Source organism: Neodiprion lecontei, chromosome 1 (assembly GCF_021901455.1).
Source record: "Neodiprion lecontei isolate iyNeoLeco1 chromosome 1, iyNeoLeco1.1, whole genome shotgun sequence".
Lineage (NCBI taxonomy): Eukaryota > Metazoa > Arthropoda > Insecta > Hymenoptera > Diprionidae > Neodiprion > Neodiprion lecontei.
In genome coordinates, this window is record NC_060260.1 from 4,304,681 (window position 1) to 4,320,082 (window position 15,402).

The window sequence follows — 15,402 nt, forward strand, 5'->3', positions numbered from 1 at the left end:
AATATGGATCTGAGTTTAATTATTTGAACAATGATTAACAACTGGTTCCTCAAACAGATTGCTAAATATTGCGTGTGCGGCAAAAGCAAGAACGCGAAACGTTACATTGACAAGACCGAGCAGAGACGAAGTCCTGCATTTCAGCATACTCGGTGGCTATGAGAGAAATTTTGGAATTTTCATCTCTAAAGTTGACAAACGATCAAAGGCTGAAGATGTCGGATTGAAAAGAGGGGATCAAATTCTCGAAGTAAACAGGCAAAGCTTTGAGCACGTTAGTCACGCGAAAGCCCTCGAAATTCTCAGAGGATCAACGCATCTCAGTATTACGGTCAAGTCCAATCTTCTTGGTGAGTTTTAGTCAAAAATTCATCTTGTATACATTGGCATTGTCGTGAATTTTGAAAAAGCTGCCAGTCTCAGAATTGTTGAATAACCTTTTCTTTGTTTTCAGCATTCAAGGAGATGCTACAGACACCCGACAACTCACCGAGACCAAGGGGAAGGGTGAGCAAGCCGGAAATTACGAGATTACAAACCGACCTCAGACTGTCGACGCATACGGATCCATTGACACCAGTAAATGCCATCAATCCCTTGGTCTGCAACTTGCCGTTGTTAATGACAGACAGTAATGTCTCGCCGTGTAAAGACGCTAAGAAGGAGCACAAGGGTTTCATGACGCTAGCGCCGAAAAAGAGGCTGCAAAAGGCACTGGAAAAGATGAAAATATTGCCAAAGAATACTATCAAGTATGTTTTACCGTCTCGGATGACATTCGTACCTAACAAAGTTCGCAATTAATCAACTATTTGTATTTTTTCAGCGATGGCGTACACGTTGATGACCCCCTAGGTCCTCCTCATACCCCACCAGGTACGGGACTCACCCAAACTTCGAACCTCTATCATTCCAGAAGTAATCCAGATCTCACTACGATATATTACGACGACCGTGCGCCAGATTATCCTGAACACGTTCTCAAGGTTTACAAAGCTGACCAGACTTGTAAATATTTATTAGTACACAAAGAGACAACAGCTCATGAGGTAAGGATTGATTTACAAATCAAGACATATTGATTGAAAATTACCTATTATTGTTGTACCACATTCCAGTAAACTGAATACAAAACAAAAAAAAACAACATTTCTCCGATAGGTTGTAATGCTGGCTCTGCGAGAATTTGGTATAACTGATAGCAGTTCGAATTTCTCACTGGCTGAGGTGAGCGTCAGGGAAGGCGGTATGATCAAGCAACGTCAGTTGGCTGATAATCTGCAAAATTTAGCGGAAACGATAGGTCTTAGTTCTCGTTACTATCTAAAAACAAAGGGTGTATCCGAGACTCTTGTTGCCGATGAACAGGCGCCCGAACTTGTCCGCGAATCGCAAGTTCATTTCCTCCATCTAAATGCTGTTGAAGTTGCGATTCAGTTGACGCTGCAAGATTTCAGCATATTTAGGTAGACTCATCAAACATCAGTTGTTTCAATTGAGCATAGTTTCATTCCAGTTTTCCGAGTGATATGCAAGATTTTTGTTTTATCAGGAAAATCGAATCGACCGAATACGTTGACGATTTATTTGAGCTAAGGAGTAGGTATGGCACGCCGATGCTCAGGGACTTTGCCGAGCTCGTCAACAGAGAAATGTTCTGGGTTGTGACAGAAATTTGTTCGGAGCACAATCTTGTCAGACGAAGCAAAATCATCAAACAGTTTATCAAAATTGCTCGTAAGTTTCGTTTTTGTCAAACGAAAACCGGGCCAAAGAACATCCGTAAAAATAAACGTGACTTACGTATTCTACAGGGCAATGTAAAGAGTGTAAAAATTTCAACTCAATGTTCGCAATCGTTTCTGGGCTGGGTCATGCGGCAGTTGGTCGTCTTCGAGCAACTTGGGAGAAACTGCCTACTAAATATCAAAGGTTATTCAATGATCTGGAAAAACTCATGGATCCGAGTCGAAACATGAGCCAGTACAGGCAGCTGATAGCATCGGAACAAACTCAACCGCCAATCGTAAGAATTGATATCTATCATTCTCGATCGTTTTCTGTTTGAATATCGTGAAATTTTCGAGACACTCATTTCTTCTTCCAGATTCCTTTTTACCCAGTTGTTAAAAAAGACTTGACTTTCATTCATCTGGGTAATGACTCCAGGGTTGAAGGGCTAATCAATTTTGAAAAGCTCAGGATGATCGCCAAGGAGGTGCGTACACTAACGAAAATGTGCTCCTCGCAGTATGATTTGCAAACCATGACAGACATCGGAGGACAAGCATTAAGCTCAGCAATGGTGTCAATGAATCAAATGAACTCGGCGAATCAAGGTGCGTTTCGTTTCTCTTAAAATCTGTGCCACGTTACAGCAGTTTAACATCCCTTTGAAGGACTATTTCAGAGCAGATCAGCTTCGCTTTACCCTTAAATTAGTAAAAACGGTCTCATCTCTGTGAGACTTCGGCAATGAATCGAATTTCATCAATTAATATAACCATAAATCATAAAGGGGGACAAACGGCAACCGTGAAGAGACGGAAGAAGTCAACGGCAGCCCCGAATCCCAAAAAAATGTTCGAAGAGGCTCAGATGGTTCGCAGAGTAAAAGCTTACCTAGCCAACATGGAAGTGATCACAGATGAAGAGCGTTTGCACGCGCTTTCCGCCGAGTGCGAACCCCACGCGGGCGCGGTCGCGATTGCTGCTGCCGTGCCGTTGGCCAACAGAGGTAGGAGACACCCGTCACCTACGCTGTCGACGACTAGCAGCGCGAGTAGCACAAGCGAAGGTCGGAAAAGCATACAAGGTGAGCTATGTTCTATTGTTTGCGCGCGAACGTACAAACAGAGGAAAGAAAAAGGAAATTGTACAAACTGTAAATTGGGAATCATGAATTCCTCGAAACTGTCTCGTTTTCCAATAACTCGCAGGTACAAAATTTGGAGCAGCATCGCCACAAGCGCAGAGAAAAATACTTGCCTTATCCGACCCTCATAAGACGAGACCTCACCAACCAAAACACTGCCCAGCTCCACTTCCTATACCTGGCCTAGCTCTGCATGCGGGTGGCTTGGAACCCAGTCCCGGAGCGCCGAGAAGAGTCGGATCAGCAACGAGGGTTCCGATGCACGAGAGATCGCATAGCGATACACCTTCTGGACTGCCGCCACCTGTTGATCTGAGTGCAGAAAGCAGCAGTGTTACTAGTCTGAGTAATCTGCAACCTCTGAGAAAAACACTGACCAGTGGTGAGTTGTTTTTGTATTTTCATTGTTTATTTTTATCTAGTTTTTAAATTTAATTCTTGTGTACTTATCTGCTGTTAGAGCAAGTCTTTCTTTTTGTTAATAATAATGTTTACTGATCTTGAAAGAAAGTGGTGGTCAGTTTTACAAGGAAGTGGATTATTTGAGAGCAATTTTAATACGAGGTATAGGTAAATAATTTTCGTGGTATTACGCACTTGAAAAATATTATTCGACTTCTTACGGCTGGTGTTTTGAATATGTCTTTCTTACTATGACACAACGGAATTAAATTCATGACGTATGTGCTTTTAACCATCTATCATCTTTAGTCACACATCTGACACTTATTGCACTGTAGTAGATAATGTCAATCGTTCAGATCCCACAGGGTGTGCAACAAATTACCGTATATCAAATTTTACGAAATTTCATTTTCATTTTAATCAGGTAGACGTAAACATCTTCCGAAACAAAAGCGTCATATATTTCCAAAGTAATTTGCAATCTGTTAATTAGAGTTAAATTTAGTAAACAATGCGAGTGTCGACTCATCCACTGATGAATTATGACTGAATGTGTTATTTTAATATTTATCTTGACTTCAGGGCGATAAACTGAAGCAAATTGACGACAAATTGGTCAAAACATTGATCAATATCTATCAAAAATATGTTTTCAACTTCATCTTCTGCTATATATTTTAATTAACTATCAGAAACATCTAATTATCATCATACCTCACTCTCTCATTGCAGTCTAGTTGATAATATTTCTGATCGCGTAGGTGGTTGAATTAGACAATCTGGTAACTAGCAGCATGCAAAAAAGGCTTTAGAAATATAGAATTTTATGTTTTGCGTTATCTCTATCGATTTACTGCTAGCAGTATGTACGTTGCGTTATAATCTTAGTTAATATTATTAAAACAAAAAAAAATTAGCACTCTTGCATCAGATAATTTGCAAAGCAAAGCAACTTTTGCAATAAATCTATCACATGCATCTTGGCGACATCGCTTGTTATCATTAAAGTTTTAACGTTGCTTAAAAAAACAGTGATCTGCGTACATAATATTGTCACCAAAAAATGTCAAAGCGGTACATAGAGCTCGAAGAATGAATCATTGTTGAATCTTGGCCTATTCTGAACGTACCGATATGTAAATTTCATGAGCCACAGAGTAGGTGTATAGAGAATCTAGATTTCCCGCTAGAAACGGTAGTGATAGACGTGTGTTGGGGAATCGACAGGTTCCGTGACAAGCAGTGACAGTGGTCACAGTACGCAATTGGACAGTCACAGTGGCAGCAGCGTTGAAGCCGGTGGCAGCCCGCCTCCTTCGCAGAGACGACACTCGGCTATGCAAGGTATGTCGCATATCTTAGGAGGTAATCTTATCATCATCTTAGGCAAGGGTAGTTTTTGTTTTTTTTTTTTCCTCTGGTATCCAATAGAATGTGTCGGTGAATTGTCGTTTTTGGTCTTGTAGTACGTATTGCTGAAACTATTTATTGCCAGAATATTGCTTTATTTGTAAACCGTGTAAATAATCGAAACGTTTTTTTTTTTTTTTTAATTTCATTTAAAAATTCAACTAAAAATAAATTCTAAAATAGAATATAAAAGGCAATCGATACAAATAATGTTATACAATATTACAAGATCCAAAAAACATGTCGAAATTTGTTTCAGTTTATTTTTACTTGATTGAGCGTTATAGTCATACCAGTGGTGTATCAAATATACTTTGAATAGCAAATATTATCGAAGACAGATAGTATTTGATGACATAAGATCCTTTTCTAATGTATTCCATGGCGCCGTAATTTTGGTCTGTGCAAGAACCTTATAAAGGATCTCAGGAATTATTGTAAATTTTATTACAATTTTACAATAATTGTTATTATAGTGACAAAATATGGTGAAGAAAATAAATTAATTCGTACATGCGATTTTGACGTAGATATTTAACTTGAAGCCGGCTGAGCTCGCTTGTATTCTAGCTTTGACGGTGAATCCATATCTATATTGGGTAATATGGTGACTATGTAAAACATTATGAAAGCGATTCGAGAATTGGTAGTATATAAAAACAGTTAACAGACACTAAAGGGTATTCACCGATGCCTCATTGGTCTGGCTATTTTTCAATACATTTATTGAGAATGTCGCATGTCGCTCCGCTTCTCTCAGAATATGAATATAATTATTTAAGTATGTAACGTGTTTGAAGAACAAGAAAAAAACTACAAATTATCATTGCCCTTCGGTAATTTGTTCAAAATCTATTGGATATTGCTTATTCCTTTTTCTTATGCAAAATACAATCGCTTACAAGCTTCTTGGAGAAAACTTTTCAGTTGTAGCTTTTATTTCATTTCATTCGTACCTGTATATAATGATGAAGTTATTATCACCCCTTGCATAAATCTGTTGCGCATCGTTGTCTGTACAGAGCTTGGTTCTTATTACAGCAAATAAAAAGCAGATACACGTAAGATGTAATTGAAACAGTAATAAAAGGAAATATATTATAATACCTATTTGCTTTTTGACATAAAAAAAATAGATTTCTGTTATCTAAATGCGTATAGAGTGATTACTATTGAAATGAGGGATACAAGTACGACATATCCTCTCCACTATAGAGATTTATTAAACCTGTAATCTTCTAGCACCGTAATGTATACGGTGATGATTGAGTGAATGGAAACGATATACAAAGCCGTGTATTCGTACTTGTATTTATGTACACACCGATTACAATAATATTTTGATCGTTTTATGGTAGTAACTTGTGTAAGATACGTTGTGTCAAACTTTATGTACTTGTAGGATAATTGTGTTGAACTATTTTACGTGTATATGAGAGTAGATAACGCGAAATTATAGTAACTTACATGTGTCAACGATCGATTTCGTCATCATTCGTTCGTGTTGCAAGTAGTCGTACACCTGTAAAAGTAGAAGTTCAATGAAAAAAAAAAAGAAAGAAATCGCAGGTGTTGCCAGTGGGTGGATTGGTTGGTTTCTTTGCATTGTAATGTTGTATGTGTGGTGTATGGTGCAGGGTCTGTAATGAGGGGGGGACTACCTCCGTTCCCACACGCAGTCGCCGTGCTGCCTCCACTTCCTGCCACCTACAACCACTACTATCACCACCCCCAACCTCCTCAAGGTGAGTTTTCTTACCGCAGTACAATGTGTAGCATCTCGGTAAAGCAGAAGTGTCCTGCGGTTTGAGATTATGTGTCTAGCTTTTCTGAAATACAGTCGCTACTGGCGCTGCCGCTGTTATGCTTTGCTTACCTAACACCACATTTTTTTCCTTTCATTTTTTAACGCAACACCTGTATTAAGACTAACGTGTGCGTATCTTGTGTGTAGCTGTGTCGGTACAGGGTAATATAACAATTATTATGTTACCTGACTGTGGATCGGACATTGTTCCTTATATGTACCTGTGCAAAGTTCTATGTCTATTTATTAGTGTATCGTGTATTTTATTTTTGCAGTGTAACGTTAAGAGGTGTCGGCTGTCACGTCTGCTTATGTTTCACATATGTATTATTTAATCTTTAATTGCTTGTGAATAATGTGGTTTGGTATATCAATGATTTCAGTGTCGTATAATAATTTATGCGCATTTTCACTCGGAACACACTTTTGTTGTATGTCCTTGGACGGTGTAAAAAGTTGAAGAAATTTTACAATTGCTAATTATTCTATATCAGTTTACTTTATTTTGTAACACTTGGGCTGAGAAGAATACCGCTGACTGAGTTTAGATTGAAGTCAGCTTTTCAGTATAATTTCTGAGGTGTTTCAGTTTTCACACAGTCCAGGATTTACGGTTCACTTAATCGACCTTCGGTTTTTAGTGTGCGAGACATTGAGGTATAAATAATCTTTAAAAATACTACCTGACAATACCACAATTCCTAATTCTGTTATATAAATTGTGTCATACCCAGGAATGTTAAAATATTATTTTGCAAAATCAATTTGAATTTTAACCCTCGTGAGTTCTGAGTCGAAGATAGAATCTTTGAACCAATTGACGTAACAATAACTGTTACGGTGTAAAACTGTAAAAGAATAATGAAATAGAATAAAATTTCAACTCTTGTTTCCCTTTGCTATTTTATAAATTGTTGTTATTTTATCATTCCTGAAATTTCGCGAGTATGGTGTACTGGATAAATAGGGCTTACAGGTATAGGAGTTGGTATTGGCTTGCCTCCTGGAGGAATGATGATGCGAGGTGGTCCAACCCGCCAACCACCTGCCTATAAAGTAGCGGCGCAGATGGCTAGGCTCCACAGATTGGGCAGAGCCCATAGCCACGAGGGGGTCACGTATCACACCGACCACGATGATGGTACTTAAATTCTACAAATACGTATTCTTAAATAAAGGTCATGAAGAATTTCACCACAGGTTATCACCAATATATGTATGTCTCTATCGTTTAACGTGTAACGTGTCGGTGCACAAAAATGATTTCTTATTGCCTCTCTCCACTCAATAACCGAGTTGCAATTTTATGGCCCTTGAGTACAGATACGTTATTCCTTTCTTCCCATAATTTATTGTTATTCTTGTGTGACCGATTCGATGCCATCGAACGGAGCAATAATATCATTGTATTTCCTGCAAATCTAACTGTGATTTATCTGAAATTGATCTTGATATTCGTGTACCTTAAGAGTGTTCGTAAAGAAGACATATTATTGCTCTGTTGGCACAATTGAAAACGTGTTTCCATGCGTCGAACAAAGGCTTTTTTTTTTTTTTTTCTCAATCTTTTTTGTCTCCATATTCACTTATCGTTAGTTTGTTTTTTCCTCGCGATGCAATGTGTCACTTGTATATTTAATTACTTTGACAAACTCCGAGTAAGCTGCGTTGATAAATAAATAAATAAATGAATACATAATTAAATGAATATACAAAACACACACATATGTATGTATAATATATGCAATATACATGAACTCGTCTTTAGATGTAAATAACTCGTAAAATGAGTGTTTTGCACTTGATGTGATATGCGTACGAACTTTCTGTGTTATGCTGTGCACATTATTTGATCTTGAAGCACCGTGCCTGTTTGTTTCAGCTCTACCATTTATTCTTACTTGCTTGCATTTTGTTGTACAATAACTCCGTATTTATATATACATTATATTACACATTTTTAAATTTAATCCCGTTTATTTATTTTATCTTGTTTTGCTTCTCGTCTTTTACGATATTTATCACAAAGCTTTGTTGAATCGCTTTTTTTCACATTCGCAAAACGAGGTTTTTCATTTTTTTTCTTATTATTGTTCGTTTCTACTTTACGCTGTCATTATCGATACTCCTAGGTTTTATTTATAATTTTTTTTTTTTTTTCATCCATTCAAAGTCTTCATCGAAATTCCAGCCGAAGAAAACTTAGGACAAAATTTTACTCGACAGTCTACCAGGATTTACATTTTCGTCTTACTTATACATATGTGTTTTATTTTTCCTTACTTTTCAATCCGCAAATAATTCACTACTTTGAACAAACTTTGGCACATATGGTATTTATATGCATATATTTTAATTTTTTTTTTTTCTCGTCAATTTTCACAAATGCCAATAAAAAATCATGGTAGTTGCTGCGGTATTTGGAGGGTGAGTAGAATTTATGCGCATTCGTGAAAATGAAACAAATGTAACAACGTTAAAAAAAAAAACCACCGAGAACTTTTTCGTTTAAAAAAAAAATACATAATCTATATATATATATATATATGTATACATGTAGCGTTTGATTGTTACCAAAATAAGAATCCCAGGTGGAAAAACGAAACGCCATATACAATAGAAATTTATATTGTTACAGATGACGAGGATGCTCAAGTTTCGGCGGTGTAATCTTCGGTAAGATTAAAGCTAGCCGATTTTATTTTTACGTTAGGTAATTTCTTGTTGGAAGAAAAAGGAAAACAAAAAAAAAAAAACCGACATGTAATGCAAGAGAAAATAATAATAGTGACAACAATGATAGCGAATTAAATACCACCGTGAATTGATTGATCCGAAACTATAAAGTGCTGGAACATTTTCCATATCTTTTTTTTTTCTAATTGTTTTGTTTTTATTTTCGTTTTAACGGTATGTAATAGAATAGATGCCAATAAAAGATAACAGGTTCTTCCTTTTGAATTATATAACAGTCGATGGGTAGCAAATTCGACTAATTGAAAAAGGAATAATAACCAAGAAGCTGATTTGACGAACAAGACATATATTATGTACAAATGTAAACCGATACAAATATATACTATATGTGTTGGATGTCCGACCGATCTTGCGGATAACATCGATCAGTTATCTATTCAGATCTTTAGCTAAAAATTTTCTACACAAGACTGCGAGAGTACATATGAATAAATATTCGGTTATAGCGCAAATATATTATATAAATATATATTTTGAAAAAGTGAATGTTGAAAGACGTGGAATTATAATTTGCTCCGTCTTCTTTTATGCATGTAGTGAATATTAAATATTGAAAATACGTCTAATTTTTACTCATTTTCATTGTTAGCTGTGGAAAAAATTTTGCAATGAAATATGCACGTTTACCAATATTTTACTAGAAGATATTCCACCGTCAGCTAAAGACAGATTATGTCGAGTACACATTATAGAGTAATAATAATATTATTATTGAATTATTAGTAATAGTAATAACGATTAATAATAATAATAATATATTACATTTTATAACGAGATAACTTTTGCGTTAGCTTGGATAGAATTGATCTTTTAGTTGAAAAAATGTGGAAGTAAACGATTCGCATTCATTTTTAATAAATCATTCACTTTCGGCGATATTTAACCAATTGTTTTCTCAAAGAATAAAATTATCAAGCGTTATAACGTGGATCGTGGATATATATTTTAACGAACTATTAGTTTTTTCTTTTATTTTTTTCTTTTAACTCTTTTAATTCTTCTCTCATTTTGTTTTGTTTATGATTTTCTACCAAGATACGGGTGTGTACGTTATAAAATCTCGATTTACGAAAGATCTGAATCTGACATTGAAATTAATGTGTAAACAGGAAAGACTATTATGAATATACAAAACAATATATGTATACTATTCATATACGCTCGAAAACAAATTTTATTTTTTTTTTTCAAAAAAAGTCGAAGATCAATAACATTTCACGTTATAACTGAGAAACTATTATTATTATTATTGTAAAAAAAATGGAAAACCGGATCAAAAGCGTCCGATCTATACAGTAAAGAAGACGTAGGTAAAAGAAAACTGTGAATGACCAACGCATTGACTATGATTAAGACAGTAATGAAAACGGAATGAAAAAGAAATTGATTATCGACAAAATGATTAAAAAAATTCATCTCAAATCGATATTGAATATTATGCATATACATTTGGAAAACTGATTTGATTTTTGTATTTAAAAATAGTAATAATAATAATATTCTATACAATATAATATAATATAATACAATACAATATAATATAATATATGTGTAATAAGTTGAGCCCAAAGATGTTAAATATCGTTTATTGCTGATAGCTGCTGTACACAACGCGGCTTCTGTATTATATAATTTTAAGTTAGCTCTTAAATTTTGTAATAAGTCCAGTTTACTGTAAATATAGTACAATAATAATGATAATAATAATGGTATTAGTATATTAATAGTAATAATAATAATAGCGATCGATTCCTATTGACCAGGGGAACATAAATTAGATTTATTGTTAGTTCAAATTCGCGTCTAAAACTGTTAATTATAATAACGTGAACAAATCTTTTTCCGTGCGTACCTCTATGTTGAAATAATGTTGCAATCCGAGTTATGGATTATGCGTGACAAAACGAACAATTTCTATATCACATTGTTTATACATACATACACACGCGTACAGTAATTCTCCGAAGTAATACGGCACGGGTATCTTTCTATGCAGAAATGAATCGTAAATCTAGTGGTTTTATTCCGTACACGTGACGGTAAACATACATTTTCTACGTGGCATAAAATATTTAGGAAAAAATATACGCGCAACAAGTGTCCGTTTCGGAGGAAGAACAAAAAGAAAATATTGCAGTATATTTACTGTTATTTATTTGTATGTATGTATGTATATCAATTTCTCTTTCGCGTCCATTGATTTCGTTTTATCATGGGTAATCTTTACGCAAAATTAAACAAACCAACATTCAGCCTTGCGTCGGTTACAAAAAAGAAAAGCAACAAACAACAAAAAGTGTAACGTATTACTTTCAACTGCAATTTTCTATAAACTAATATATATATATATATTATTATTATTTAATGATGACGATAATAATAATAATTGTATATTACGTAGCTGTAGTAACGATGATACCTGTATGTATATGTATTATTGGGCTGTTGTGGTTAATTGGTTAAAGAAGAGCCTGAATTTCACGATTTACCATCTCACCTCAATCTCTCTGCCACCAGCTTGGTATAGTGCAATGCAGAAAGATGAAACCAAACTATTGAAAAAAAAAAAATACCCACTCAGTGTCCACGAAGTCAAATGAACGTTACAAGTGAAAAAAGAAACGCGTAAAATTTTTCATATGCCACTAGGCAGTTTCATTAATGCTAGTGTACCTATAGGCTTGTGTTTATTCGAATAATTAACCGCCTTCTCAGCCTCACCGTTCATTTTATTAATCAAAAGTGGATAATAACGGGCTCGAAATTTTACTGAAAATACATTTTATGCATATATGTATATTGCTTCTCGTTTTAACATTCCGTGTTACTTGTCATTCGATCAACGAGGAAAAATAATTTTTTATTCCAACAAATATATTACTTGAATGAATTAAAAGAACCGAGACGAACTAAATTTCTTAATTTTCATTATTTTTATTTTTCTACTACCTTGTTTCTTGCACGAAAAACAATTATCACAGAATTTTTAATGTATGTACCTATATTTGACTTCCTGGTCACCTTGTTTCAGTCTTACTTCGCTGCAATGATAACTAATGATGCATATGAATAGCACCAGAATATTAAATTGAATGTGAAAAAACGCCGTTTCAACCGTTTCGTGAAGAAATTGCAGCATCAACGACACTTGTACATATCTTATGTTTTTAAATATCGTGATGCTCCTTTTAAAAATAGAAAAATTATCGTACTAAAGTATGTATGATAATCATTGAAATTAGCCTGTAATTGAAGTATACTTCCTGAAATTCGAAACAATGGCAAGAAATCAGATGACTGCACAATATCCGTACAATTGTTGCAAGTAAAGTGGCTTTGAAAATAATTTTGCTTCATTTAACACAAAAAAATAAAAATAAAAATATATTCATTCGCGATTACGCATTTATTACGATACATGTGTAATAATTCTATCAGTTCAATAACCGCGCGATCGTTTGCGTAAATTTTTATTTATTGTCATTATTATTAGGTATTATTTTCACCACGTTCGTCGCTCATCTTTAGATAAATTGACATTGGACGATTTATGTATAAATTATTCAAACAATTGACTTGACTCAGAAAATAAGACGATTCCTGTTTGTGTAAAATTAATTTTAACTCACTGGGAAAATGTTTTGGAATGTTGTTAATTGCGAAATTGAGCAGGATTGATGTGGGCAAGTCTGACACAGCCGGTGGCGTAGTTTCATTGAACTGTAGTTTAACCATATAATACCGATGTTAGAAAAAGAAACGTATGTACGTACATTCATTGCAACGTTGGCAAACAGAGAAAGAACTCGGAGAAAAAATTTCATGTTCATATGCATGTTCAAATTTTCGTACGTATAATAATAATAAAAATAATAATAATAATAGTAATAATAATAATAAATAATTATGATAACTCTTTGAATACATATACTACGGTACATATATATATTTTTTTTGTTTATTTTTTGTTTCTTTTCATCTTTTTTTTTTTCTTTTAATTTATATAATTGTCTCTGTTATTTTAATTATTTATAACATAATAAGCATGCGACAAGAAAACTTTTGTATTTAATTTGTTTAATAAAACTTCAAAGTCATAGTACAATAATACTTTGACAATATGTTTTTATCATTTTGTTAACTTTGTTCGTTATATGTATCCTTGTTTCTTATTGTAATTTTTTTTTCTCAAGCCGTTCCTAAGTTGGACTATCCCCCCCACCTCTGTGTGTGCGCTGTGTGTAAATTACACACTGATATTCAACTTGGGAACGTTTACACTCATGCTTATATATATTATATATATATATATATATAAATATATACCTGCACTAAGCGAGCTACTTGGGTGTATACACTTTGTTTAGGGTGGCGACTGACCAGGAAAGCGAGTATAATCGGGGAATTTCGTTTATCGGGAAAAGTCAGGGAATTATGATTCACCAGAAGAAAAAACGTACTTTTTTTTTTTATAAATTGTTACTAAACTTCAACCGTCAGCTAAGCCAACTTTCAGGAATGGTATTATTCAATTTTTAATTATTCGCGTGATACGAAGCAATTGTGTTTTTCAATCGAAATTTATATATCGAAGGTGCACAATTTCTGGAGTTCTTGATGATAAAAGCCACCCGACATTATCTAAGTTTGTGGGAAAAGTTCAGGGAGATTGAATTTTTTGACGGGTAAAGTCGGTGAGTTTTATTTGAGAAAATCTGTCGCCACTCTGCTATTGAATATAATATATGATGTCCGATTCGAAATACAAACGTATATAAAAATGGGTGGCGTTGACGCGCAAAACAATTAAATAGAAATTAGAGGTCATCTAAAGACTCTTTAAGTGTTTCGTATTTAAAAATTCATCTACGAGCCAATTTAATCTAAACCCCACCTTAATCGATAACTTTCAATATATTGTATAACACTTGACTTCTGACAAGTTCTATTTATCGTATTAATATACAACTATAATATATATTATTACAATAACTACATAACATACACTACGTATACTAATTCATTGTATACTACATGCAGACCTATACATGTGTGTATATACAATGTATACATATATATTATATACATATGTGCGTGTACCTATACACATGCACATTTACTTATGTATGTGCACATGTATGTATACTCACACGTACACAACTAAAGAAATGCATATATACGTCTATGTATTTTCACTATTTTGTATAAATAATACCGTTGTTTTCTATATTTATGTACTTACATATACATGTATTATATACATAAATGATATACCTACATATTAATTATATAAATCGATAAACTAACTACCATTGAAGGACAACCAAAAAAGGAAAAGAGAAAGAAAATGAGAAAGAAGAGAAATTCTAAGTAGCCTACATTAACGACGTTGTATGAAAACGTACCTATAATACTAGCTATCGATAATGATCTGTAATAGCGTATAACATAGCAATATATTCGTCCTGCGTGTATATATACACACACACACACACATACACACACATGCGCGCCCGCGCGCGTCAACATTTGGTTAATAATGTGACACTAAGAAGTCCTAAAGCTCCACTCTACGATGTTGTATCTGTCAATGTACCTATATAAAATTCCAAACAATACATATATATATATAATATAGTATTCGACGAAAGAATTAATTGTCACAAGCATTAGGCGTATTGTATGCATGCGCGTAACAAAACTCTATACTCCATTTTTCAGCGACAGAATTGAAATTGAAAAGGAAAACAAAAAAAAAGTCAGAGTATTGTATAACGTTGAAGAATTAAATTTTTCGAATGAGAATCTCGAGAGTCACTGTAAGGTAAGGGATATTCATTCGCTGCGTTATTACGGTACAATTAACAACGCGAATTAAATTTATCCCTCAACGACTATCTCGGCAAAGTAATTAAAAACTTGTATGTAGATACTCGGGATTAGTTGTATAAAATAACGTAATTTTTTCACTTTTATTTCATTTTTTTTCCTACTCTTTTTGCCGTAGGCCAGCCGGTCGTTAATCGCGCGTTGACGAACGACGAACTTTGCGCGCCGTTATCGTAACCCAGCATCAGTTGGCAAGACGATAACGAAACGAATGATTATGTATGCAGTATTTTTAACGAAATTTATTGATCTCATATCT

The 15,402-nt window shown here is 34.3% G+C and overlaps 1 protein-coding gene across 12 annotated transcripts in view; it reads left to right on the top strand.

Moving 5' to 3' along the window:
• LOC107227796 (rap guanine nucleotide exchange factor 2) overlaps positions 1-11,856 on the top strand; it is a 105,548-nt gene extending 93,692 nt beyond the window's left edge. For 5 of the 12 annotated variants that reach the window (XM_046746585.1, XM_046746593.1, XM_046746587.1 and 2 more), the window contains 13 exons: positions 58-350; positions 455-752; positions 827-1,049; positions 1,162-1,466; positions 1,553-1,737; positions 1,815-2,026; positions 2,108-2,339; positions 2,519-2,815; positions 2,940-3,257; positions 4,508-4,624; positions 6,328-6,435; positions 7,465-7,638; positions 9,136-11,856. In XM_046746585.1, coding sequence (XP_046602541.1) covers positions 58-350; positions 455-752; positions 827-1,049; positions 1,162-1,466; positions 1,553-1,737; positions 1,815-2,026; positions 2,108-2,339; positions 2,519-2,815; positions 2,940-3,257; positions 4,508-4,624; positions 6,328-6,435; positions 7,465-7,638; positions 9,136-9,167 — 2,794 coding nt within the window. In that variant the 3' untranslated portion in view covers positions 9,168-11,856. The remainder of the gene's footprint in view (positions 1-57; positions 351-454; positions 753-826; positions 1,050-1,161; positions 1,467-1,552; positions 1,738-1,814; positions 2,027-2,107; positions 2,340-2,518; positions 2,816-2,939; positions 3,258-4,507; positions 4,625-6,327; positions 6,436-7,464; positions 7,639-9,135) is intronic. The other 7 variants (XM_046746586.1, XM_046746588.1, XM_046746589.1 and 4 more) reach the window with 7 other exon arrangements.
• The last annotated feature ends 3,546 nt before the right edge of the window (positions 11,857-15,402 follow it).